Source organism: Cornus florida, unplaced genomic scaffold (genome assembly GCF_030987335.1).
Source record: "Cornus florida cultivar Cherokee Brave unplaced genomic scaffold, ASM3098733v1 CherokeeBrave_3.0.0_Hap2_Chr06, whole genome shotgun sequence".
In the NCBI taxonomy this organism is placed as follows: domain Eukaryota; kingdom Viridiplantae; phylum Streptophyta; class Magnoliopsida; order Cornales; family Cornaceae; genus Cornus; species Cornus florida.
Genome location: NW_026775576.1, coordinates 66,626,822 through 66,654,560, shown reverse-complemented (window position 1 = coordinate 66,654,560; position 27,739 = coordinate 66,626,822). Strand labels below are relative to the sequence as shown.

General features: G+C 33.7%; 3 protein-coding genes across 7 annotated transcripts; all 3 read right to left on the bottom strand.

Annotated features, from left to right (window-relative positions):
- Positions 1-311: 311 nt before the first annotated feature.
- LOC132314247 (uncharacterized) lies at positions 312-5,196 on the bottom strand. Its single transcript, XM_059813132.1, has 5 exons — positions 5,068-5,196; positions 4,537-4,668; positions 936-1,367; positions 804-892; positions 312-717 (listed from the first exon to the last, which is right to left on the bottom strand). The coding sequence occupies exons 1-5, from the start codon at positions 5,194-5,196 to the stop codon at positions 312-314; spliced, it is 1,188 nt and encodes a 395-aa protein (XP_059669115.1).
- On the bottom strand, positions 4,414-27,739 carry LOC132311816 (uncharacterized). 5 transcript variants are annotated; one of them, XM_059809928.1, is made up of 9 exons: positions 27,600-27,739; positions 24,868-25,692; positions 24,566-24,681; positions 23,538-23,622; positions 21,679-21,708; positions 21,431-21,492; positions 21,248-21,343; positions 5,068-5,223; positions 4,414-4,668 (listed from the first exon to the last, which is right to left on the bottom strand). In XM_059809928.1, the coding sequence occupies exons 2-7, from the start codon at positions 24,906-24,908 to the stop codon at positions 21,309-21,311; spliced, it is 369 nt and encodes a 122-aa protein (XP_059665911.1). In that variant the 5' UTR covers positions 24,909-25,692; positions 27,600-27,739; the 3' UTR covers positions 4,414-4,668; positions 5,068-5,223; positions 21,248-21,308. The 5 variants fall into 5 exon arrangements, with proteins under 5 accessions (XP_059665911.1, XP_059665910.1, XP_059665909.1 ...); XM_059809927.1 differs by lacking the exons at positions 4,414-4,668; positions 5,068-5,223 and having other exon boundaries at positions 17,562-21,492; positions 24,868-25,006; positions 25,093-25,161; positions 25,266-25,692; XM_059809926.1 differs by lacking the exons at positions 4,414-4,668; positions 5,068-5,223 and having other exon boundaries at positions 17,562-21,492; positions 24,868-24,993; positions 25,093-25,161; positions 25,266-25,692.
- Positions 11,902-14,309, bottom strand: LOC132314246 (uncharacterized). Its single transcript, XM_059813131.1, has 5 exons — positions 14,181-14,309; positions 13,250-13,681; positions 13,118-13,206; positions 12,474-13,031; positions 11,902-12,223 (listed from the first exon to the last, which is right to left on the bottom strand). Exons 1-5 carry the CDS (start codon positions 14,307-14,309, stop codon positions 11,902-11,904), a joined length of 1,530 nt encoding a protein of 509 aa, XP_059669114.1.

The following is a 27,739-nucleotide window of genomic DNA, read 5'->3' as shown; positions in this document are numbered from 1 at the left end:
CAGACATACAAAGGTAGCATCTATTGGTATAGTGTACGTTTATGTCGCATAGGCTTTGAATCAAGAGTGTAAAGTCTCTCTTTGACAGCCATCCAGAAAATATGACTATGTTTGGGAATGTTGTGCTTAAACTAAACAAGTTTGTGCCAACTAAATGACAGTGAGGGAGGGCAGAAGTAATCCATTGTGGTCCTCTGTGAAAATCCAGTGGTTAAACTTGGTAACCATTCAATCAAGTCAGGTGAAGCTGAGGGGGTATGCAAGCTATGCAACTGAGAATTGAAGGAGTTGGAATTTAAGAAAGGAATCTGCTAAAGAGAGCCTGGAATTGACGACTGAGAGTTGGAAATTAGGCTATCAACTTTGACACTTGTGTCAAGTTGAAGAATTTCCACCTCAGAAAGCCCCAGCTGAGAATAAAGTGGACCATTTGGAAGCCAAAAATCAATCCACATCATAGTATCAGGACCTGTTCCAATCCTATGCTTGATTACCCTTCTAGCCATTTCCTTTTGCTTCAGTAATTTCCTCCAAAACCCAGAACTGAGTGAAGTTGGTTTAACAGTCCAAAAGTTCTTATTCTTGATGAGATACTTGTAGGTCCAATTCACCCAAAGACTATTCTTCTTTGCACATAATTTCCAAATATGGTTGAGACCTGCAACTCTATTAGCTATATCAATACAATCAAAACCTAAACCACCATTGTTTTTAGGCCTACAAATGGCAGCCCAGGCAACCTTAGCATCACTTTTCCTCAATTCAATTCCAGACCAGTAGAATCTTCTCAAGATCTAGTTGACTTGTTCAATGACTTTTTGGGGTAAGATGAATGTTTGAGACCAATAAGTTTGGATAGAGTGGAGGATGGATTTGAGCAGTACAGCTCTAACTGCATATGAGAGGAATCTTAAAGTTCAAGAGCAAATTCTAACTGTGATCTTTTGAACAAGGGATTGGCAATCTGTTGCACTAATTGCAGATGAAGTCAAAGGTAAACCAAGGTAAGTTAATGGCAAGACACCAGCATCAAACAGCAGGAGGTTGAGTATAGCTACTTTGGTTTGGTTATCTACCCCAGAGAAGAAAACATGGCTCTTTGAACAATTAATTGAGAGACCAGACCATTGTAGGAACCTTGTTAATACATTGTGCAACACAGTGACAGATGCAAGATTACCAAATGAGAAAAGTAACAAGTCATCAGCAAAGGCAAGGTGTGTAATGGAAAGCTTATTGCACCTCCAATGAAACTTAAAACTTGGGCTGTTTGAAACTGCATTGCCAAGAGATAAGGAAAGTACCTCCATAGCAAGAACAAACAGCATAGGAGAGATGGGGTCCCCTTGTCTAATCTCCCTTTTCCCCTTGAAAAAACCAAAAAGTTCTCCATTTAGTGATATGGAGTAAGAAGGTGTTGAGATACATTGGGCAATCCATTGTATAAACTGAGAAGGGAACCCAAATAAATGGAGTGTATCAGGTATGAATTGCCAATGTAGTGAATCAAAGGCCTTCCTAAGGTCAATCTTCATTATACAACATGGTGAATGGTTGGATCTACAGTAACCATTTAGGAGTTCATGGGCGAGTAATATGTTATCAGTGATCTGTCTGTCCTTCACAAATGCATTCTGTGCAGGGTTGATAATTAATGGCAGTACAAGGCTGAGCTTGTTTGCAAGAAGCTTGGAAATGCATGCTTATAATAAGCATTATTTTTTTTTTGGTGATTACTCACCCAATGGTACATATCAATAATTAAATTTAGGATTGGTGCTAAAAGTCTAAAATGCAGGTACAGAAAGCTTAATTAAAACGTGAAAACAATGAATGAGAGAAAAAAATAATTAAAAAAAAAAATGTGCCTTTCGAGCTTGAACCTTGTTGAGTGACTGTTCCAGCTGTTGTTCATCCAGATCATTATACCTCACAGAACTCAAATACCCCTTGTAGCATTACAGACTTGACTCAAGATGATGAGTTTCCTTCCTCATCTTTGTTATCCCTTTGAATATTTCCTCCTACAATTAATTTTTGAGGAAAATAAGAAGAAAATAAATAAAAATTCCTGAAATAACTTTGCCTTGGAACTGTCTTTTTGTCTTGTAATGAACCCCATGTTAATTCCACAACTTTACATGGAAATGACTACCATTGTGAACAAACCCTCTCTCTACATAACATGTGGACACACCAGACTATCCATATCACATCACCAAAGGTCCAGTTCACATTTTCTTGCCTAGACGACGGGACTCCCAAGCATTAAAAAATTTAGAAGGTATTTAAAAAGTAGAGAAAATACCAATGAATTATAAGATCCTTGATCATTTCTTTTTGAGCTTATTTTATATGCTATGAGTAATTTACATATCAGTTATATAGTCTATATATTATGTTATTTAATTGAGGTTATAACTAAATGAACAATACCTTTAAATATAATTCATGTAGTCGATCCTAAATGGGTGAAGAAAACGTTCTTTTAAGTCTGAGTTAGAATTATATATACAAACAAAAAATAAATAAATAAATAAATAAAAACTATTTTTATATCCACTTTATGTATACATAATTTGACGCATAAAAATTGGAATATTAGGAATTGAATCATTACTTTGTTAATATAATTCATGTAGGTCACCTTAGCATATCTCCGACCATTGTGTATATGTTTTTGTGTAAATCTGATGTATCATAATAGATTTGCCTAAAAATTTGAATTATTTATTTTTAGCTCCCTTGGTTATTTTATACCTTTTGTGAAAAAAAAATATCCCTCAAATATAGGGTTGATTCGTTAATGGAATGAGAAAGAGGGATGAGAAATGAAATATAATGACGTGGTTGTGTAAAAAGGCCGTGTAAAATACATAATAAAAATTACACATCATATGTTCTAGTATATATTTTACACAAAAAAGTATTTTAACTGGAGATGCTCTTATATTTTAATAAAGTATATTGCTAAGCAAGCGAATATTTTAATAAGGTATATTTTTAAGAGAAATATATATATATAAAGAAATTTGTATTTTAAAAATGTTTCTAAGAAAACTTTGTAATTTAAAAATGTATATATATATTTGTAAGAAAATTTATATTTTAATGATTTTTTTATGGAAACTTGTTATTTAAAAAAAAAGTACATTTATGCTTATAAGGAAATTTATATAAAAATATATATTTAAGGAAACTTATAGTTTAGGTATATATTTGTTATTAAGGAACTTGTATTAAAACAATATTTTATTTCAAAAGAAACAAGAATTTTAAAAAGTAAGTTATAAGAAATTCATATTTTAAAGAAAGGAAATTAATATTTAAAGAAAATATTCTTTAGAAAAAGTATATAATCTTAAAAAAATACTATTTCTTTAGACATCCGGTGAATTGCAGCTAATTGTCTTATAGAATTGTAGAATTAATTATAGTTAGCTCTTGGTAAATTCTATATACTACATGTTTGGAAATCGTACACTTGCTAGCTCCTCCATTAACAGTAGCGACGGCGAGGTTGCAATGGCTGTATAGTCAGCTATTGCTATATATATATATATATATATATATATATCAGTGAATGGATGAGAAAGCAGAAGTTGCTTTCAGTACGTGGATAGATTTAAGTGCAACTTTACAACTGAATTTAATTTGTAAAGGAGATTGAAGATAGATCTATGCGTGATAATATAAAGCAGTAGGCACTCTTAGAATGTATCTTTTCTCTTGCTTTTTTTTATTCAGTACCAAGATGAACTCTTTGATAGAAAAAATATATCTTTCCAAAGTCTAATCCAATGTAAAGAAGGACGTGCGTGCCCTACAAACTCAGATCTCCAATTTCTCTCTCTCTATATGTGTGTGTATATATATATATCTGTATATTTCTCTATATATTATTGGGTGAAAGGTTGTTAAAATCATATATATATATATGGGGATTCCAATTGTCGTAAAATCAGAATTGTAAATGGTAAGATTCTACCAATTTATAAAAAAATAAAAAAAAATTCAAAATACTTTTTTAAACAATATTGTTTGTAAAATAGAGCAAGAATAAGGTCAAAACATAAAAAATTGAGACATAAACAGAGGAAAATTTTGAAATTTTAAACGATCGTCGAATCCTTAAATGAATGCTGGTGATTGGCCAATTTTATTTATTATTATTTTTTAATTCTCTAAGCTTTTTATGATTACCCAGATTTATTTATTTTTATTTTTATTTTTTTGAAGAGGATCTATGTACAGGTTAGGCATACACACAAAGCTCATAAACATATAGCAGAAATCTCTCTTTGATTCCAACAGGAATCCCATGAAAAAATATCTTTATTATACATTCAACAAAGTTGCATAACTCCCTAAAAAGGATAAACCGGAAGAAAGAAAAAAAGAAACAAATGAACAGATTTGCAACTGCCTCTGGCCCATCTTTGAAATAAATAAAAATCAGCCAATAACATAACCAATTCAAGAATCCCAACAAGTAAACAGCCAATACAATAGACCAATGCTCCAGCTGAAGCACACCACTGGGCTGCTGCTCTTCCTCCATAGAAGGGACAAGAAGAACATAGGAGGCTTGGGAGGTTCGAACATTGGCCTGTGGAGTGCAAGCGCCGAGCTCCTACCTTCACTGCTACGCCTCCGGGGCCTCATCAACTACTTAATAGCAAAGTACTTGTATTGTTAGTTAATTCTCTATTTATCAAGATAATTAAAAGTTTACCATGTAAAATTAATTCATGATAATAACATTAATTTTAGATGTAAAATATTGATTATTGGGATGTACTGGAACTAAGTAAAGATCATTTTGATATCAATAATTAAATTTAGGATTGCTTTCACTAAAAGAATTTTTACATTATTACATGCTTAACATATATACTACTTATAATAAGCATTATTTTTTTTTGGTGATTACTGTACTCACCCAATGGTGCATATCAATAATTAAATTTAGGATTGGTGCTAAAAGTCTAAAATGGAGGTACAGAAAGCTTAATTAAAATGTGAAATCAATGAATGAGAGAAAAAAATAATTGGAAAAAAATGTACCTTTGGAGCTCGAATCTTGTTGAGTGACTGTTCCAGCTGTTGTTCATCCAGATCATTATACTTCACAGAACTCAAATCCCCCTTGTAGCTTTGCAGACTGAACTCAAGATGATGAGTTTCCTTCCTCATCTTTGTCATCTCTTTGAATATTTCCTCCTACAATTAATTTGTGAGGAAAATAACAAGAAAATAAATAAAAATTCCTGAAACAACTTTGCCTTGGAACCGTCTTTTTGTCTTGTAATGAACCCCATGTTAATTCCACAACTTTACATGGAAATGACTACCATTGTGAACAAACCCTCTCTACATAACATGCGGACACACCAGACTATCCATATCACATCACCAAAGGTCCAGTTCACATTTTCTTGCCTAGATGACGGGACTCCCAAGCATTAAAAAATTTAGAAGGTATTTAAAAAGTAGAGAACATACCATTGGATTATATGATCCTAGGTAATTTTTTTTTGAACTTATTTTATATGTTAAAAGTAAATTACATATCAGTTATATAGTCTATATATTATGTTATTTAATTGAGGTCATAACTAAATGAACAATACTTTTTCAGTTATGTTTTTTTATGGAAACTTGTTATTTAAAAAAAAGTACATTTATGTTTCTAAGGAAATTTATATAAAAATATATTTTTAAGGAAACTTATAGTTTAGGTATATATTTGTTATTAAGGAACTTGTATTAAAACAATATTTTATTTCAAAAGAAACATGTATTTTAAAAAGTAAGTTATAAGAAATTCATATTTTAAAGAAACTTGTATGCTTTAGGAAATTAATATTTAAAGAAAATTTTCTTTAGAAAAAGTATATAATCTTTAGAAAATACTATTTCCTTAGACATCCGGTGAATTGCAGTATAGAATTGTAGAATTAATTATAGGTAGCTCTTGGTAAATTCTATATACTATATGTATTATTGAGAAAGAGATTTATGTATGCATACGATTTTTATTGCTGAAACAAGGTTTTTTTTTTTTTTTTTTCTCTTCATCCGGATAGGGGCTCTCATGCCCACATAATTATACTTTTTGATCATTGTCGTTTTTTAGTAATCAGTTATTATTATTATTTCTTGGTCCTCTGGGCAGGTATGGGTGATGATAAACGGGAGAGAAGGTCCTTTAAAAGTTGGGAGATCTGCACGGCATCATTCTTTTTCTGCATATATGCGACAATGCAGCTTGTTTTTTTGGTGCCTTTATTTGTCCATGTTGCGACAGATCTGAAATATAAAAAAACTAGTCTTTATGTTGTATACTTTGCAATGTTTAAAATGATGGTGATCGCGGCCTTGTCAATTATGCCTATTGGGTGCTGTTATATCGAATGTCAACACATCATAAACTTTTGTAGCGGCACTCAGATGGTGAAACCCGTGACAAATTTTTACACACCTAGTTGTTTGAAGCAAGAGGAGAATTACCGATCTCACATTTCAGTGATTGTCATCGCAATCATGGCCGGGTTGGCTGCTGTTTTAGTGCTGGTATCACTTTTGCGGAATGTCAGGGAAGATTCAAATAACGTAGCGGCTTCAAATATCATTGCAGTTTCTAAAGCCCTGTGCTTCGTTTTCTGGGTCTTAGTCACCATACTACATGTTTGGAAATCGTATTCACTAAGTGCTAGCTCCTCCGTTAACAGTAGCGAGGTTGCAATGGCTGTATAGTCGTCAGCTATTGCTATATATATATATATATATATATATATCAGTGAATGGATGAGAAAGCAGAAGTTGTGGGGGCTTATGCTTTCAGTACGTAGCAGATGTAATGGTGGATAGTAGATTTAAGTGCAACTTTACAACTTAATTTAATTTGTAAAGGAGATTCAAGATAGATCTATGCAACTCTTGGAATGTATCTTTTCTCTTGCTTTTTTTATTCAGTACCAAGATGAGCTCTTTGATAGAAAAAATATATCTTTCCAATGTCTAATCCAACGTAAAGGAGGACGTGTTTGCCCTACAAACTCAGATCTCTCTATGTATATCATAGGTAGATCGTTTTGGGTTCGTAAAATCGGAATGGTAAGATTTTACCAATTTGTAAAAAAAAAAAAAAAATCAAAATACTTTCTTAAACAATATTATTTGTAAAATATAGCAAGAATAAGGTCAAAACACAAAAAAATGATACATAAACAATAAAAATGTAATTATTAATACGTTGCAGAATTGATAAAGAATAGATGGAAAAATATAATTCTTGAAACAAAATAGAACAAAACAAAATAGAGAAAATTTTTGAAATTTTAAACGATCGTCTCTACATTTGAAGTTTGTTTTTTTATTTTTATTTTTAAATTTTTTTATATAATTAGGCTAAAGAGTTGGGTTTATATATTTAAAATGATTAAATTTATTAGTCCAAAATTAATGGTAGACTCAAATAAATTCGGAAGAAGAAGAAAATAACACTTTTGGTAGAAAAGGTAGGATTGTAAGAGATGTAAGATGCGTCGTTCCAGGCAGCGGGGATGATTAGTGAGGTGGTGGATATGTCGTTCAGTTCGTCGGCGAATATCAAAATCTTAAAGCTCGATTTCCAGTTTGATGATTAAGAGCTTCCATTGGTTGGCGTGTTGCCGAGTTCCACTTCCACTCCAATGGCTGTTTCGTGATTTTTAACACCTTCAATTCAAGATTAGGGCTTTTCAAATTCCATTGCTAGTAACAGAATTAAGGTTTTGACTCAACAACTTTGATAAAGACGTTTGGAATTTTCTGGGTTTGGTAAAAACGCGGGAAATTTTAATGGATTTGCAAGAGGTGGTGGTGGCGGTGATTGTCTTTTTTTATGTAAGTGTTACACCACCCACTATTATATTAATGCAAGTGTTATAACTCCCACTATTATATGAATGCTTTACAATTTTGGTGTTAGTATGAAACATACAGTAAATATCATAGTAAATATTGGAATCACTGTTCTCAAAATAAAGGTGAAATTTAAATTTTAGTCCATTATCAATAACAAATTGGGTGAATTACTCTGACACCCCCATGTTTCCCTTTATTACCTATGGATTACACTTTTTGAAATATAACCGACACCCGTCTTTAAAATAATTATTGTATGTATCAGGCTGGCCTAAGCAACTCAAAATTACAAAAGATACAATTGCCCCTGCCAACTTCCACCATCTCTCTGCAACCACCACCTCTCCTCCTATGTTTTCTCTACTCAAATCAACCACAGAAATTATCCCACAAATCACATATTACTAAATTTCATATGTGTAACATATGTTCATGCCACCTCCACCACTGCCGACCACCTAGTACCGTCGCCACCTCCATCACTCACCTCTGGCCCCCACCATTCCCACTTCCTCCACTACACCACTGCCCAGCACAATCTCTCTCTCTCTCTCTCTCTCTCTCTCATCCCAACCACACCACCCATTCCAAAACCTAAAAATCAACTCAACTGAATAAAAAGATAGTGGATCTCTCTGGTTGCCAGATATGGTAGAGAAGAGAGAGGGATATTTTGGTGAACAAAAATCTCGTCGGGGATGGGTACGTCTTGACCAGAACACCAATAATCTAACCAGTGCATACCACTGGGAAACTCTCTTCAGGAATAGGTCTTGTTGGAATCCATTTGGGGATTTTGTTGGATTCTTATATGTATATTGTGAGATATATATTTTGTAATTAGCTAATTTTATTGTCACTATTTATTTCTTTTTTTCTTTCTTCATGAATGACAAACATGTCCTATTTTTCTACAAGCAACACCATAATTGAATTGCATACATATTTAAGGTTTTTTTTTGTACTAATGAAAAAAATTAAAATTAGAATAAAATAATAAAAAAATGTAATGTAAATCTGTAACAAAAATGTATTATTAAACACTGTTATTATTTTCTGTGATGCCCCAAATTCGTGGAATCCGGTGCATCAACTGGAATGATGTGAAATCCATCCCGATAACGAATCATAAATGTGGAAGCAAAAGCAAAAAGGGTCAAATGGTACATTCCGATACTAATGGCACTCAAGAGACATGAACTAGGTCATGAACGCCATAGAATGGCTCATACAAGAACAAAAGTGTAAAATGGAAGCATACATATACATTAATATCATGCAAGGACAATAACCAAACAAGGTCTTACAAGCAGAAGACAAACTGGTTGTCCGAAATGGTGTTTCGGACTGCCGAAATGGGACTCAACGTTCTGATCGTCCGAAATGATGAAGAGAGTCTGCCGAAGTGAAGCTTAGCACTTCGGTGGTCTGAAATGAAACGGAGGAGCTGCCGATTGTGGCCCAAACAGTACTTTGGCTACTGGAAATTAATTTTAATTGGTCCATGTAATACCCCTAATTTTAAAAAGATAGTCTCGGTAGTTATTTAATTGTTTTATTTGCATTTTTATATTATTTCTTTGATTTCTTGGTTATTTGTTTAATTGCTTATTTGAATTAATTGTTTATCTGTTTATTTGAAATAAGTTGTTCGTTTTTACTGTACGATAAATTATTAGTATTTGGTTGCTTATATGTTAGGTGTTTACTTATAATTATTTGTTGGGAATTAAATAACTTAAATGTTTGTTTTATTTTATTCTCTTTTATTTTAATGGTTAAGGATAGTAGTAATGGACCAAACCCATGGGTCACATGGACTACTTGGATAGTGTTATCAGTGGGTACGGATAATTACCCATAGATAGTGGTACATATATATATAGGTATATATGTTTCCTAGGATATTATATTTATTGGTATTTTAAATAATTAATATTAATGAATATAGTTAGTTTATATATATAGTTATAAATTAATTATATATTTAGATATATAAATATATATGTGTGTACTCACGTTACAGACTTAAAAGTTATATGCATCTGTATTTTTATTTTTATTTTTATTTTTCCCTTAAATTAGAGTTGGGGAAGAAATGGAATTAGGGTTTTATTTTAAGCCTATATATATATATATATTATGAGTCTACATAGAGTTGTTATAAACCCATTAAACAGACATAAAGAGAGGGCGTGAGAAACAGAGAGGCATAGAAAGAGAGAGCCGAGAGTTGGTAAGGAAGATGGAGATTCGGCCAAGAGAATTCAAGGCCGATCTGAGTGTGGAAGTAGGGCCGCTTCTATAGGATCTAGACAGGATTGATCCTTAACGACACTCAGAAGTATGGATTCCAGACACATAGCCGAAACGTGTCAAGTTTTAGTACTTTATCTCCGAACAGAAGTGTGTGTGTAGTATTTTTGGTTCTTGGTTCAAGACATCATTCACTAAGTTCCTAGATGAAATGAAGGGTCCTTATACTAGGTAATGGTTCAAGTCCAAAAGACACCATTATTGTTCTGTGAATGGATGAGAAAGCAGTTGTGTGGCTTATGCCTTCAGTACTTGGCAGATGTAATGGTGGATATATGGTAGATTTAAGTGCAACTCTGCAACATAATTTAAGTTGCAAAGGAGATTAAAGATAAATCTATGCATGATAATATAAAGCAGTAGGCACTCCTGGAATGTATCTTCTCTCTTGCTTTTTTTTTTTTTTATTCAGTACAAAGATGAGCTCTTTGATAAAAAAATATATATATATCTTTCCAAAGTCTAATCCAATGTAACGAAATCAGAAGTTGTGTGGTTTATGAGTGAGGTGGTGGACATGTCGTTCAGTTCGTCAGCTAATATCGAAATCTTAAAGCTCGATTTCCAGTTTGATGATTAAGAGCTTCCATTGGCAGTTGGCGTGTTGCCGAGTTCCCCTTCCACTCACAATGGCTGTTTCGTGAATTTTAACATCTTCAATTCAAGATTAGGGCTTTTCAAATTCCATTGCTAATAACAGAATTAAGGTTTTGACTCAACATCTTTGATAAAGATGTTTGAAATTTTCTGGGTTTGGTAAAAAAGTGGGAAATTTTAATGGATTTGCAAGAGGTGGTGGTGGGTGGTGGTGATTGTTTTTCTTTATATAAGTGTTTCAACACCACTATTATATGAATGCTTTACAATTTTGGTGCTAGTAGGAAACATATTATACTCTATAAATATTTGTTTTGTAGGTTACAGATTATACAATTTTACTTTCAGTACCAATCATATTAAATATAAATATTTATTTCTTTAGGTCTGAAATTATTTAAATACTATACAAATATAATTTCATATTTTATGTAATGCTTTCTAATTATTTGTTTATTCTTCCTAATAAATTTTGGTAAGAAATTTTTAATTTTTTCAATTATACATATAAAATCATTTACATTTTTTTTTTTTTGGGTCTGTAATGAAACAAAATAATATATATATATATATATATATATATATATATATATATATATATATATAATATAGCTCTATTATTTTTCAAAAAAAAAATTGGTCCCCATGCTATTGTTTCACACTACTTTGATTAATAGGAAAAATAAACATATTGATAATTTTATCACATTGTGCTCTTTCAGGTACGCATATTTAATTAGGTTTAATTAGTTTAGTGTGTTTCAATTAAAGAAGGGTTAGTAATAGTAGTGATATATATTATTTTAATTTCAATTTAAGAATGGTGGTTTAGTAATAGTAAGTGATATAAGGTTTTGTTGCAATTTGTTTGTTCTCTTTTTTTTTTTTATAGTTAAAAGGTAAGCATATATTAAGAAAGAAAAGAATAAAATGTACAGGATACCCCCAGGTATGGGGAGTGAACAGCAAAACAAAAACCAAACGTGAACAAGCAAAAACATCACCAAACAGTAGTATACATCAACGCCAACTTCGATTGAACATCCCTAAGACCTATAAAACAACCTCTATAATTGGTTAATCATCTGAAAGAAGCCATGTGTGGCTGCCAGCAAATGCACATCCATCAAGGAACATCTTCTGCAAACCCTCCATTGAATGCCTTTGGTTAAGCTCAGCCTCCTTCTTCAAAACCAGTGATGATAGTCTTGATCTGATGCAACTTTTGATGAGTTGAATGATGTGTTGAGCACTGGAAGCCTTATTTTTGAAGGCCCTAGCATTCCTTTCAAACCAGATAAAGTAGACAGCAGCCGAGAGCAAGAGCTTATGCAATGTGAAATGATTCATTTGCCAGTTGGATGAACACCATGTAATGAGATCAGTCCAACAATTAAGCCTAATGTAGAACCCAACAACATTCTGTATGAATTCCCAAATTAAGCTACTGAATGGGCACTTGAAGAATAGGTGATCCAGTGACTCCCAACCAAACATACAAAGGTAGCATCTATTGGTGTAGTGTACGTTTATGTTGCATAGGCTTTGAATCAAGAGTGTAAAGTCTCTCTTTGACAGCCATCCAGAAAATATGATTGTGTTTGGGAATGTTGTGCTTAAACTAAACAAGTTTGTGCCAACTAAATGACAGTGAGGGAGGGCAGAAGTAATCCATTGTGGTCCTCTGTGAAAATCCAGTGGTTAAACTTGGTAACCATTCAATCAAGTCAGGTGAAGCTGAGGGGGTATGCAAGCTATGCAACTGAGAATTGAAGGAGTTGGAATTTAAGAAAGGAATCTGCTGAAGAGAGGCTGGAATTGACCACTGAGAGTTGGAAATTAGGCTATCAACTTTGACACTTGTGTCAAGTTGAAGAATTTCCACCTCAGAAAGCCCCAGCTGAGAATAAAGTGGACCATTTGGAAGCCAAAAATCAATCCACATCATAGTATCAGGACCTGTTCCAATCCTATGCTTGATTACCCTTCTAGCCATTTCCTTTTGCTTCAGTAATTTCCTCCAAAACCCAGAACTGAGTGAAGTTGGTTTAACAGTCCAAAAGTTCTTATTCTTGATGAGATACTTGTAGGTCCAATTCACCCAAAGACTATTCTTCTTTGCACATAATTTCCAAATATGGTTGAGACCTGCAACTCTATTAGCTAAATCAATACAATCAAAACCTAAACCACCATTGTTTTTAGGCCTACAAATGGCAGCCCAGGCAACCTTAGCATCACTTTTCCTCAATTCAATTCCAGACCAGTAGAATCTTCTCAAGATCTAGTTGACTTGTTCAATGACTTTTTGGGGTAAGATGAATGTTTGAGACCAATAAGTTTGGATAGAGTGGAGGATGGATTTGAGCAGTACAGCTCTAACTGCATATGAGAGGAATCTTAAAGTTCAAGAGCAAATTCTAACTGTGATCTTTTGAACAAGGGATTGGCAATCTGTTGCACTAATTGCAGATGAAGTCAAAGGTAAACCAAGGTAAGTTAATGGCAAGACACCAGCATCAAACAGCAGGAGGTTGAGTATAGCTACTTTGGTTTGGTTATCTACCCCAGAGAAGAAAACATGGCTCTTTGAACAATTAATTGAGAGACCAGACCATTGTAGGAACCTTGTTAATACATTGTGCAACACAGTGACAAATGCAAGATTACCAAATGAGAAAAGTAACAAGTCATCAGCAAAGGCAAGGTGTGTAATGGAAAGCTTATTGCACCTCCAATGAAACTTAAAACTTGGGCTGTTTGAAACTGCATTGCCAAGAGATAAGGAAAGTACCTCCATAGCAAGAACAAACAGCATAGGAGAGATGGGGTCCCCTTGTCTAATCTCCCTTTTCCCCTTGAAAAAACCAAAAAGTTCTCCATTTAGTGATATGGAGTAAGAAGGTGTTGAGATACATTGGGCAATCCATTGTATAAACTGAGAAGGGAACCCAAATAAATGGAGTGTATCAGGTATGAATTGCCAATGTAGTGAATCAAAGGCCTTCCTAAGGTCAATCTTCATTATACAACATGGTGAATGGTTGGATCTACAGTAACCATTTAGGAGTTCATGGGCGAGTAATATGTTATCAGTGATCTGTCTGTCCTTCACAAATGCATTCTGTGCAGGGTTGATAATTAATGGCAGTACAAGGCTGAGCTTGTTTGCAAGAAGCTTGGAAATGCATGCTTATAATAAGCATTATTTTTTTTTTGGTGATTACTCACCCAATGGTACATATCAATAATTAAATTTAGGATTGGTGCTAAAAGTCTAAAATGCAGGTACAGAAAGCTTAATTAAAATGTGAAAACAATGAATGAGTGAAAAAAATAATTAAAAAAAAATGTACCTTTCGAGTTTGAACCTTGTTGAGTGACTGTTTCAACTGTTGTTCATCCAGATCATTATACCTCACAGAACTCAAATCCCCCTTGTAGCATTGCAGACTTAACTCAAGATGATGAGTTTCCTTCCTCATCTTTGTCATTCCTTTGAGTATTTCCTCCTACAATTAATTTGTGAGGAAAATAAGAAGAAAATAAATAAAAATTCCTGAAATAACTTTGCCTTGGAACTGTCTTTTTGTCTTGTAATGAACCCCATGTTAATTCCACAACTTGACATGGAAATGACTACCATTGTGAACAAACCCTCTCTCTACATAACATGTGGACACACCAGACTATCCATATCACATCACCAAAGGTCCAGTTCACATTTTCTTGCCTAGATGACGGGACTCCCAGGCATTAAAAAATTTAGAAGGTATTTAAAAAGTAGAGAAAATACCACTGAATTGTAAGATCCTTAATAATTTCTTTTTGAGCTTGTTTTATATGCTATAAGTAATTTACATATCAGTTATATAGTCTATATATTATGTTATTTAATTGAGGTTATAACAAAATGAACAATACCATTAAATATAATTCATGTAGTCGATCCTAAATGGGTGAAGAAAACGTTCTTTTAAGTCGAGTTGGAATTATATATACAAACAAAAAAAAAAAAAAAATTATTTTTATATCCACTTTATGTATACATAATTTGACGCATAAAAATTGGAATATTAGGAATTGAACCATTACTTTGTTAATATAATTCATGTAGGTCACCTTAGCGTATCTCCAACCGTTGTGTATATATTTTTGTGTAAATCTAATGTGTCATAATAGATTTACACAAAAATTTGAATTATTTATTTTTAGCTCCCTTGATTATTTTATACCTTTTGTGTAAAAAAATATCCCTCAAATATAGAGTTGATTCGTTAATGGAATGAGAAAGAGGGATGAGAAATAAAATATAATGACGTGATTGTGTAAAAAAGTAGTGTAAAATACATAATAAAAATTACACATCATATGTTCTAATATATATTTTACACAAAAAAGTATTTTAACTGGAGATGCTCTTATATTTTAATAAAGTATATCGCTAAGCAAGCTAATATTTTAATAAGGTATATTTTTAAGGGATATATATATATATATATATATATATATATAAAGAAATTTGTATATTAAAAATGTTTCTAAGAAAACTTTGTAATTTAAAAATGTATATATATATTTGTAAGAAAATTTTTATTTTAATGATTTTTTTATGGAAACTTGTTATTTAAAAAAAAGTACATTTATGCTTCTAAGGAAATTTATATAAAAATATATATTTAAGGAAACTTATAGTTTAGGTATATATTTGTTATTAAGGAACTTGTATTAAAACAATATTTTATTTCAAAAGAAACCAGTATTTTAAAAAGTAAGTTATAAGAAATTCATATTTTAAAGAAAGGAAATTAATATTTAAAGAAAATATTCTTTAGAAAAAGTATATAATCTTGAAAAAATACTATTTCTCTAGACATTCGGTGAATTGCAGCTAATTGTCTTATAGAATTGTAGAATCAATTATAGTTAGCTCTTGGTAAATTCTATATACTGCATGTTTGGAAATCGTATTCAGTTGCTAGCTCCTCCATTAACAGTAGCGACGGCGAGGTTGCAATGGCTGAATAGTCAGCTATTGCTATATATATAAATATATCAGTGAATGGATGAGAAAGCAGAAGTTGCTTTCAGTACTTGGCAGATGTAATGGTAAGCAGTAGGCACTCTTGGAATGTATCTTTTCTCTTGCTTTTTTTTATTCAGTACCAAGATGAGAAAAGATATTTTAAAGAAACTTGTATGCTTTAGGAAATTAATATTTAAAGAAAATATTCTTTAGAAAAAGTATATAATCTTTAGAAAATACTATTTCCTTAGACATCCGGTGAATTGCAGTATAGAATTGTAGAATTAATTATAGGTAGCTCTTGGTAAATTCTATATACTATATGTATTATTGAGAAAGAGATTTATGTATGCATACGATTTTTATTGCTGAAACAAGGTTTTTTTTTTTTTTTTTTCTCTTCATCCGGATAGGGGCTCTCATGCCCACATAATTATACTTTTTGATCATTGCCGTTTTTTAGTAATCAGTTATTATTATTATTTCTTGGTCCTCTGGGCAGGTATGGGTGATGATAAACGGGAGAGAAGGTCCTTTAAAAGTTGGGAGATCTGCACGGCATCATTCTTTTTCTGCATATATGCGACAATGCAGCTTGTTTTTTTGGTGCCTTTATTTGTCCATGTTGCGACAGATCTGAAATATAAAAAAACTAGTCTTTATGTTGTATACTTTGCAATGTTTAAAATGATGGTGATCGCGGCCTTGTCAATTATGCCTATTGGGTGCTGTTATATCGAATGTCAACACATCATAAACTTTTGTAGCGGCACTCAGATGGTGAAACCCGTGACAAATTTTTACACACCTAGTTGTTTGAAGCAAGAGGAGAATTACCGATCTCACATTTCAGTGATTGTCATCGCAATCATGGCCGGGTTGGCTGCTGTTTTAGTGCTGGTATCACTTTTGCGGAATGTCAGGGAAGATTCAAAGAACGTAGCGGCTTCAAATATCATTGCAGTTTCTAAAGCCCTGTGCTTCGTTTTCTGGGTCTTAGTCACTATACTACATGTTTGGAAATCGTATTCACTAAGTTCTAGCTCCTCCGTTAACAGTAGCGAGGTTGCAATGGCTGTATAGTCGTCAGCTATTGCTATATATATATATATATATATATATCAGTGAATGGATGAGAAAGCAGAAGTTGTGGGGGCTTATGCTTTCAGTACGTAGCAGATGTAATGGTGGATAGTAGATTTAAGTGCAACTTTACAACTTAATTTAATTTGTAAAGGAGATTCAAGATAGATCTATGCAACTCTTGGAATGTATCTTTTCTCTTGCTTTTTTTATTCAGTACCAAGATGAGCTCTTTGATAGAAAAAATATATCTTTCCAATGTCTAATCCAACGTAAAGGAGGACGTGTTTGCCCTACAAACTCAGATCTCTCTATGTATATCATAGGTAGAATCTCTCTATGTATATCATAGGTAGAATCGTTTTGGGTTCGTAAAATCGGAATGGTAAGATTCTACCAATTTGTAAAAAAAAAAAATTCAAAATACTTTTTTAAACAATATTATTTGTTAAATATAGCAAGAATAAGGTCAAAACACAAAAAAATGATACATAAACAATAAAAATGTAATTATTAATACGTTTACAATGACTTCATTTTTGTTTCAGAATTGATAAAGAATAGGTGGAAAAATATAATTCTTGAAACAAAATAGAACAAAACAAAATAGAGAAAAATTTTGAAATAACGATCCTCTCTCTCTACATTTGAAGTTTGTTTTTTTATTTTTATTTTTAAATTTTTTTTATATAATTAGGCTAAAGAGTTGGGTTTATATATTTAAAATGATTAAATTTATTAGTCCAAAATTAATAGTAGACTCAAATAAATTCGGAAGAAGAAGAAAATAACACTTTTGGTAGAAAAGGTAGGATTGTAAGAGATGTAAGATTCTAAGATCCGTCTATGCCAGACGCGTCGTTCCAGGCAGCGGGGATGATTAGTGAGGTGGTGGATATGTCGTTCAGTTCGTCGGCGAATATCAAAATCTTAAAGCTCGATTTCCAGTTTGATGATTAAGAGCTTCCATTGGTTGGCGTGTTGCCGAGTTCCACTTCCACTCCAATGGCTGTTTCGTGATTTTTAACACCGTCAATTCAAGATTAGGGCTTTTCAAATTCCATTGCTAGTAACAGAATTAAGGTTTTGACTCAACAACTTTGATAAAGACGTTTGGAATTTTCTGGATTTGGTAAAAATGTGGGAAATTTTAATGGATTTGCAAGAGGTGGTGGCGGCGGTGATTGTCTTTTTTTATGTAAGTGTCACACCACCCACTATTATATGAATGCAAGTGTTACAACACCCACTATTATATGAATACTTTACAATTTTGGTGTTAGTATGAAACATACAGTAAATATCATAGTAAATATTGGAATCACTGTTCTCAAAATAAAGGTGAAATTCAAATTTTAGTCCATTATCAATAACAGATTGGGTGAATTACTCTGACACCCTCAAGTTTCCCTTTATTGCCTATGGATTACACTTTTTGAAATATAACCGACACCCATCTTTAAAATAATTATTGTATGTATCAGGCTGGCCTAAGCAACTCAAAATTACAAAAGATACAATTGCCCCTGCCAACTTCCACCATCTCTCTGCAACCACCACCTCTCCTCCTATGTTTTCTCTACTCAAATCAACCACATAAATTATCCCACAAATCACATATTACTAAATTTCATGTGTGTAACATATGTTCATGCCACCTCCACCACTGCCGACCACCTAGTACCGTCGCCACCTCCATCACTCACCTCTGGCCCCCACCATTCCCACTTCCTCCACTACACCACTGCCCAGCACAATCTCTCTCTCTCTCTCTCTCTCTCTCTCTCATCCCAACCACACCACCCATTCCAAAACCTAAAAATCAACTCAACTGAATAAAAAGATACTGGATCTCTCTGGCTGCCAGATATGGTAGAGAAGAGAGAGGGATATTTTGGTGAACAAAAATCTCGTCGGGGATGGGTACGTCTTGACCAGAACACCAATAATCTAACCAGTGCATACCACTAGGAAACTCTTTTCAGGAATAGGTCTTGTTGGAATCCATTTGGGGATTTTGTTGGATTCTTATATGTATATTGTGAGATATATATTTTGTAATTAGCTAATTTTATTGTCAAAACAAGTCTGATCGAGTTGTACAATTTCGGTTCAGAATTTCAAGATTCAAGATTGGAAGTGGAATTGAAAAAGTTCAAGTGTTTATGCTTTAATACACTCCAGGATGATGAGAACAAAGCTTTAGAGAGGTAAGAGAGTGTGTGAGTACACTTGGGAGGTTGAAACTTAAGTTTTTAGGAAGACTTCACATTCTGCCCAACTTGAACTGGTTCAAGAATCTTGCAACAGGTTCAACTTTTGAGGCTTTTGGTGTTTTTCAAATCTGGCTAACTTGAACCGGCTCAACAACTTGAATTGGTTCAAGTGTCAAAGGTATTTTTATGAATTTTAGTACTAGCCAACTTGAACCACCCTGAACCGGTTCAAGTGTAGATGTTATTTTTCTTCGAAAATCACACTGGCCATCTTGAACCGGTTCAACCACCCTGAACCGGTTCAAAGTCTTCAAATCTGTTTTGGTAACTTACCTTCCTGGTCTCTTTTGATTCCTATTGTGGGCGGACTTACTTCCAAGTATTTTTAGGTCTTTCGAACTTCTATATAATCTCTCTTTTATTCAACATTGATGTACGGCTTTTTGGAAATAGAATTCATTATTTTGAGAGATATTTTTCAAAAAATCAAATTTGATTTTTCTGTTTTTATTTTGAGAGCACACATATATATACACGAGTGATTTAGATGTGTTGTTCTTTTATCTCATCAAAATTGGAGCATAATTGAAGATTCAGAAATTTCAGAAAGTCTATTTCTTCTACATCAAATTCAGATTCAAATAAGAAGAAATTCACATCACACTTTGAAGGGATCAAGGCACTTGTGGAGTGTTGTTGATCTACTAGCGATCCTCGTTCAAGGCATAAGTCTGAAGTCAAGAGCTGTTGGAAGGAAAGTTGCAAAGTCAAAGACATTCAGCAGATTGAGTCTTGGTAGAGCGAAGGGGTTTGAGTCTACATCAAAATTCGGTGTACTTTGCTTCATACATAATGGATCTTTTTACGCTTGGGATAGCGCACAAAAACTCGAGGTTTTTCAATTGGTTTCCTCGCTAAAATCCTGATGTCAACTGTTTAACTTTACTTGCTTTACTTTTTAGTATTTATCTTTGTGATTGTGAATGTTTAATTGATCATATTGCTTGGATATATTAATCAATCACAAAAATTGGGCAAGTTGACCAAATATTCTCATCTAGGTCATTTAGGGAGTTAATCACAACTAAATCAACTAACAGCGCACCACGTAACTCACATATAGGCATTTTGAGTTCGAATAATCAAAATCCAGAAGCAAAGTTCGAATTTTGTGTTTGCGAATTTTGGGTTGGTGCTGACTCTTTGACAATCGGTGACTTTGTGATGGGGTTTCAGTTTCTGGAGGTGGTGGTGAAGAATCTGAAGTGAGTTCAATGGGCATGAGTTAGTGGTGGTGCTTAATTTCTCTTCAACTGCAATTGATTTTAGTTCCACTGTTTTCGCCACTGGTGGTGGGGATGGTGAATTCATGCTTATTGCTGTTAGTTCCACTGCAGCAGAACATTGGAATGCTTCATGTGCTTTTCAACAAGTTATGAACTGATGATACAGTGGCAATTATCAAGGTCAGTACCGGGGCTTAGACTTTCTTGTTGGAATGGGTGTGCGGTTGAGAGAGAGAGAGAGATTACTCCTGGGCACTGGTGTGGTGATGGAGGTGACGCGGTGAGAGACTGGCGGTGGTGTCAGGTGTGGTGGTAGAGGGCATGAACTATTTTGTGAATTTTATATAATATATATGTGATTTGTGTGTTAAAATAAGGGTATTTGTGTACAAACAAAATTGGCTTAAATGGCCATTTCATTATCGTGAATACGGTTAATTTTGTCATTTTACTCCGTGTAAGGGTATTATTGATAATTCATTTTACTTTTAACTGAGTTAAGGTCAACCAAACCTCAGGGGAGGTTGATCAATTGTTTTCACAAGTTTAAGCTAGGTAATAAAGAAAAACCTCGGGGATTGTCAGAGTAATTCACACTAACTAACAAAAATTAACGAGAATGTATTATTTATTCATGACAAATAAAAATATGAAATATGCAGCAAATTTAGGAGAAACTGGTTCGCTTCCTTCTATTTATTCAGGAAAAAAGGTCTGACACTTGAATGAACAAATGCAGATTATGTAATAGTTTTCCCCCTAACAAATTAACAGCAAACACAAAGAGTCAGGATTAACAATGATGCCAATACCTTTGATTGTTTTTCTTCTGGCACACACTGGATGATGCAAGCACTTTGACTAGCAATAGAATCAATAAGTGATAACATGTAGAAGGTAGATTGATCCTGCAGAAGGTTGCGCACAAGTGGAGCGGGTGCATAATTCAAGCAATCATTGAAAACTATAGTGTGGGGATTTCAGAGATAACTTGCCTTGTGGACTGTATAATGTTAAAGTAACCACCTTTAATAGAAGTTTCCAAATCATCAACCACCTGAAAAGTGCCAAAAAGGGATCAAAAAGAGATGATAAAGCTCAAAATAACAAGTCTATGAAAAGTAAAGACACTTATTGAAAAAATGTGTATTGCTACCAAGAGTTCTATCATATTCTTTTAAAAGAACTTACAGATTTTTATAAGATAATATTCAAACAGTTGCTCAGTGAGGCTAACACATACTGTGGTAAGTGTGTCTGGTTTTCAGTGAACCTGGAAAATACAGCAGAATGTCCATAACACATGTCGCGCGCACACACATACAACACAAGAAGTAGAAGAAAAAGAGATCCCCAGAAAAGCGCGCGTGTTGCAAAAGCACCTCAACTAAAAGTACCCTTCTCTTCTGTTAGACAAAGTTAGCATTTTAATTTTTTATTGAGTTTGAACAACACCAGAAAACCAACAGGCATGAGGCATGCTTCTATATCACTAATAAAAGAGTGGCAATCAGAAAAATTCTAATGGAGATTGAAGAAGGACAATACATAACAAAAATAAAGATACCAAAGCCAGAGACTGAACAGATAATTAGCACACAAGTTGCAACGTGTTATTTCAGAAAACCAATAGGTGAACTCACAAGAAAAATATAACAAATTGCCCAAAACCGGGGGGAACTTTTTTCAACAAGAATCTGTTAGTTAGAAACAAGGAAGGAAGACAGAAAGTAGGATGAAAAAAAAAAAAGAGAGAGAGAGAGTTTCAAAGAAATTTCAACAACCATACAAACAAATATAAATTAGTTTGAATTTACAACTGCTGCCTTTCAATTTTTTTTATTTTTTTATCTATAACAAAGTAAGAAATAATAATGTGAAAGCAATAGGCAAGTAAGATAATTTAGGTTTCAAAAACATATCGAATGTCATTAAATATTACCAATAAATAAATAAAAATTAAAAGAGGAGATAGGAACATTAACAATAATCAAGAAGTTCCAAAATATCTTCCACATCAATAATCAATAAAGTCTCATCCCTGCTAGTTTTGTATGATTGGAGGGTTGTATTCTAGTGCTTGGTTGGCTAATACTTAGTTCAGCCTGCCATTCCTTCTCTAATACTAATAAGCCCCTTGTTGATATGAGGAACTCTGGTTCATGACTCTTTAGACTCAGAGAAAAGTGGTTTTATGTAAGACAAAATATATGAGAGGAAGTTACTTAGCAAAATAATAAACGACAGGCAAGTAATACTCTGGTCCTTAAAATCAAAAAATGTATGGCATATAAGACAAAGGGAGGTACTGAATACGAATAAAATATTCAAATTTGGTGGCTAAGCAAGTAAAAATTTCCCCAACCAAAGAAAAGAGAGTGCAGCTACAAACTGTAACAAATGCATGCACATAAGACAAGAAGCATGCATTTCAGTTAAGCGACGTATGAGCAGTGAACTCAAAATCCTACTCTCAGGCCAAGATGGTCCCTCGTAAGGTCATCGCCTGCCCCAACAATAACCCAATAGCATCAAACAGCGATGCAGTTAGGCTGACACATGAGATGTATATTCATAATCCTACTTCCATGGTAAGATGGCCCCTATTAGATCATCACATGCAAAACAATAAAGAAGATATATGTACCAAGATTAATTGACCAGCTTAATGATCGAGGCACAATAATGCCCAAAACAAAAACTGCATGAAATAAGCGAGCTAATTCAGGCTCAAAATTGCGCAGAACAAAGTTTAGATTCTCCTCCAAGTTGATATTTGTTGCAGAAGGCCATCAAAATGAGGGCTACCAGTGGTAAACTCTGATTGCATGTACACAACAAACATCACCAAATGAAATGAGCACAAGAAACAATGCTCATCTCTCAAGCATACGCAGCCTCTTTTCAGTCCATGCATATTCTAGAGTGCATGTGTGTGTTCATGCATACATACGTCAACAACGTCCATCAAGGTTAATCTTTGTAGCACTTTGTACAAACCAGATATTCAAAATAAGATGTATAACAAAATGTAGTTGTCTTGCATGTGTCAATATTTACATTAAAGTTTGCCAAAAAAGCAAAGTGACGTCTTACACTTACCCATGAATTTGGTGATCTAAGGAAGAACCATAATTGTAGACTCGCTGCATGAATTTGCTTTTAGAGTCTTGCACACTGAGCGTACCTGAGTACAATTGAAAGGCAGTCAAAACAAACTATATTAATGGCATAATGAGGCTCAATACAAGTCACATGAAAAGTTAGTTATCTTTTTCTTTTGGTTGCTAAACAGACCTTTTCAAGTTCTAGGAAAAGGTTGTTTATTATTCCAAGGATATGAAACTATATCATCAGTTTTCATCAAATCTAAAAAAAATATCCAATTGTTACTTTCTCAAAACAATAAATGGAAAAAGATTTTTGTATAAAAAAACATGGTGTTAGTTCTTTCTCGCTCTCCCGTGGTGAGTAGACTGACTAGATCAATCATGGATTTCCGTAGGAGTTGGAGAGGGTGTTGTCAGCAGGTGACAGTTAAGAAGGTGTAAGATATGGTCTTCGTATGCCTCGTGGTATATATGGTATAAAATGAGTTTTGAAAGCTCAGCTTTTTAGTTCTGAGGTTAAAACTTAAAACTGCTTTTGTTAATAACAATCTCTTTTCAGATTAACGGGTCAAATTCCAATTATATTGATTCCATTTTAAGTTTTTGGGTGGACATTTATTTAGGCATTTGCATTATGTTCTATATGCTTATGTCTACATGGGTTGTGCCCTGTTTTGGCAATCTTAGTGGATTTATTTACTTATCCAAAAATTAAAAGAAGAAAAGGAGGAAGATACACCTTTCCACATTATTTGAGATTTCCACAAACAACAATTGGATCAATTAGAATTAGATTTTCAGATTTCAAGGCATTGCTGCCTCTAATATTTTTTTGCAATGACTAAAATCATAAAGGCAATTTTACCTTTAAATGTCATGGAAAACAACACGATAAGAATAAAATTCTCAAGGGAGAGGTTAAAATCTTAAAAACAATAAGGTCAAAAGAGACTCATTTGTCATAAGGAAAACAACAACAACAATTGAGAATCCAACCTAGGAGAATAAATGTTAGCAAACCTTGATGGCATTCTCCTTGGTTAGCACGAGGATCAAAAGATGGGACTGTTGAATGATAGACCTTCTTTCTCCAAAGTTGCAATGCTATCAGCTGCAGTTGAAGCCATCCAAGCAATCTGCGTGGTAGCAGAGTAGCAGGAGCAACTTTTAATTTATTATGAGCCCAAACGATGGATTCAATAAGTTCTTGCCAATAACCACTTCCGCTGAATAGAAATATTAAACTAAAAGCCCAAACAATAAGAGCACTGAGGAAAAAAAAGGCCATATGCAGATAATGAAGAACCATAAGACTGAATTACCTGAGATGACTGTGCCCATAAGAAATCGCGGTGCCACCCATTAATAGTAATGGAACTCTGCACAAAGTTTCCTCCCGTTGTATGAGTTACTACCCCTTGATCACTTATACTGCCCCAAACATCTGACTGCATGTTCCAGCTGAAATGGATTATTACTACCGAAATTGCATTGCACATCCAGAATAGCCCTAAGAAGACATGATCCCAAGCCGATACTTGACATACCTCAACTTGTCTTTAACATATCTTTTCCAACTGAATAGCATTTCCAAAACTCAAATCCCCATATGTCAACTGTCAACAAACAAAGGCTTTTCTTCTTCACTGCTGAAGATTCCAGCATGCCCACCATTATGTATTGAATTCAAGAACAGAAGTAAAAAAAATTGAAGGATAACCTGAATTTTCAAAGTCACGTCCTTGTTTAGCATGGACAGCTCCACTCTTTCGGATCTACTCAATCTTTCCTTTTGCTGGCTTGATTGAGATTTTCTGGTCCACTTCATTGATTGATATATCTGATATTATCTGCTCATTCTCCAAATTCTTAACCTTTACCATTTCCTGTTCTTGATGCTCCATCTTCACATGATTTCCACCAGAGTTCGCTTTAGTTTGTAGAACACTGTTCCCATTTACTGACACCCTGCCATCTGCTACGGAATCCGCATGTTTCTTGGTTTCTTTACTTCTAGTATCCAATTTCCAATGCCTGTCATTCAAGGAATCCTCAGGAGTTGGAAGGCTAAAACACATCCTCTTTATCCATGCATGACAGATTGACCCATACTATGTTCCACAACAAAGATTGTGTAGTTGAGAGGGCTTTATGACAAAAAGGACAATCCATTATTTAAGGAGAAAAAAAAAAGGGCAATCCATTAATTACATTATAACTCAAGCAGATACCGCCAAAAAAAAAATATATAGTAATATTTTACAAACCAGAAAAACAGAGATATCAACACTTCCAAGCCAAATAATAAAGGAAAAGTAACTTTAGTTCTATCCTTGCAACCTCTCTTAGTTTGGATTGATTAATTAAAGTCTTAATCACATATTTTTTTTATAACATTTAAAGATCATGAAAACAAGTATTTCATAGGAGTGCAACTTGGGCCGGCCACCTGAACCCAACCCAAGCTCAACTAGCCCAACCCTGGTCTTCTGGATGGGCTAGGAAAACTTTCTTTAATTGCTTGAGTTGGGCTTGGGTTGAAAATTATCAACCCTACCTCAATTGGAGTTGGGCTAGGGCAGGTGTTCCGGGTGACCCAAGCCCAACCTAAGCCCGACCTATGTGAGTATTTGGTACATGAGTAACCCAAACCTAACCCAAGTACCCAAAAAACTTGAGCCTAATATTGGACTTCGTCCGATTAGGCCAGGATCAGCTCAGACTTAGGTTGAGAGCTTTATACCTTTGGTTTGACCCCTCAAGCCTCAACCAGCTCAATTTGCCTGAGTTGCACCCCTAGTACTTTATATAATATTATTGGGTCTTTAACATTCCATTCAAAACAAGCAATGCATTGCAAAAACAGTCAAAAAGTCTTCTCTTTTCAGATTTTCACTTCTGATAACTCAAAAAAACTCTACAATCAATGAAATGTAACATTGTGATGATCTAGAGCAACATTACTTGTGTTGAGTGACATCATAACATAAAACAACCCTACTCCAATCAGACATCAAGAATCCTAAAACTGAAGCACAAGATTCCATTAAGATTTTAGGAAATGCTTCCGACATGCAATGTTTACAAACATTGTACAACCTTTTAGCATAAATCATAGCAGAACAAAAAAAAAATTCAAAATGTTAGCGTTGCACATCAAGATTGAATATGGAGAGAACTTATATACCTCTATGGGCACACAATTACTAGAAAGTCAAAAAAAAAAAAAAAAAAAAAAACCACTCCAGATCTTCTTGTTTCAAGTTTCACAATTCTGAGAACTCAAGCAAATTTCAACCAATAAATATGTCTCTCAAAGCAACAATTATTTTGCAACATTGCTATGAACTTGGAATACAATTTTCTTGATAAGAAACCACTTACATTAGAACCCAGTTCAATCTATAAAAAAAAACACTAATTAGCTCAATATTCATTTTCACAGCATATCTTGAAGTCGTGAAGTCCATGAATTGAGATAGAAAGCCGTCTTTATGGGCACAACTAATGTCAAACCTAAATCATTGTATTTTACTTGGAAACACATTAACAAATCAAATCCTATTCCAAGTGTCTCAAGGTATCACATTTCTTTTTTTTTTGACAAGTCTAAAGGTATCACATTTCTTGTACCCCCAATAACCAATAAGGCACAAAAAGACTCTAGTCGACATTTGCATTGTTTTACATGAAATACCTTATCAATGGAATTTTCACCAAATTAACCATGTATCTTTTGATAGAAAAACAAATCAAAAGGTATATATATACCTTTTCATTTTCACCAAATTAAAAGGTATATATATATATATATATATATATATACATCAAAATATGATTCTGTGTGCAACTGACATCAATCCATAAAAACACTATTTCATCAAAACCCACGTAGAAAAACCAAAACCAGATTTTTTTTCCCAGTAAAAAAAAAAAAAAAAAAAAAACAAATTCACACCAACAAAATTATCTTCGCGAACTAAATGAATTTGCCACATCAAAGCTCAAAATTCCATAATTTGACACACAAGTACTTGACAGATGAGACGTCTACCGGACTTGGCGATTCTTCTTCTCTCTGTTCCTTTTTCTCATTATTGAATCGTCCCCTTTTGCCACTGTTACGGAGAGAGCTAGACTTCACAGCCTTCAGCTGAATACATTTTGATTGGCTGGACATGTGTCATACTGTCA

Bases quoted from the DNA above. Each gene is read 5' to 3' on its own strand.
- LOC132314247 (XM_059813132.1), bottom strand. From the start codon at position 5,196: ATGAGGAAGGAAACTCATCATCTTGAGTTCAGTCTGCAAAGCTACAAG. The intron at 4,669-5,067 runs GTACATTTTTTT...GCTATTAAGTAG, and splicing joins ACAAGATTCGAGCTCCAAAG to TTGATGAGGCCCCGGAGGCG. The intron at 1,368-4,536 runs GTGTGCTTCAGC...GGTTTTTTCAAG, and splicing joins GGAAGAGCAGCAGCCCAGTG to GGGAAAAGGGAGATTAGACA.
- LOC132314246 (XM_059813131.1), bottom strand. From the start codon at position 14,309: ATGAGGAAGGAAACTCATCATCTTGAGTTAAGTCTGCAATGCTACAAG. The intron at 13,682-14,180 runs GTACATTTTTTT...GGTTTTTTCAAG, and splicing joins ACAAGGTTCAAACTCGAAAG to GGGAAAAGGGAGATTAGACA. The intron at 13,207-13,249 runs GTTAGAATTTGC...TCTCATATGCAG, and splicing joins CCCTTGTTCAAAAGATCACA to TTAGAGCTGTACTGCTCAAA.
- LOC132311816 (XM_059809927.1), bottom strand. From the start codon at position 24,908: ATGGGTGGCACCGCGATTTCTTATGGGCACAGTCATCTCAG. The intron at 24,682-24,867 runs GTAATTCAGTCT...GCTACCACGCAG, and splicing joins TATGGGCACAGTCATCTCAG to ATTGCTTGGATGGCTTCAAC. The intron at 21,709-23,537 runs GTAAGTGTAAGA...TGTATTTTCCAG, and splicing joins TTAGATCACCAAATTCATGG to GTTCACTGAAAACCAGACAC.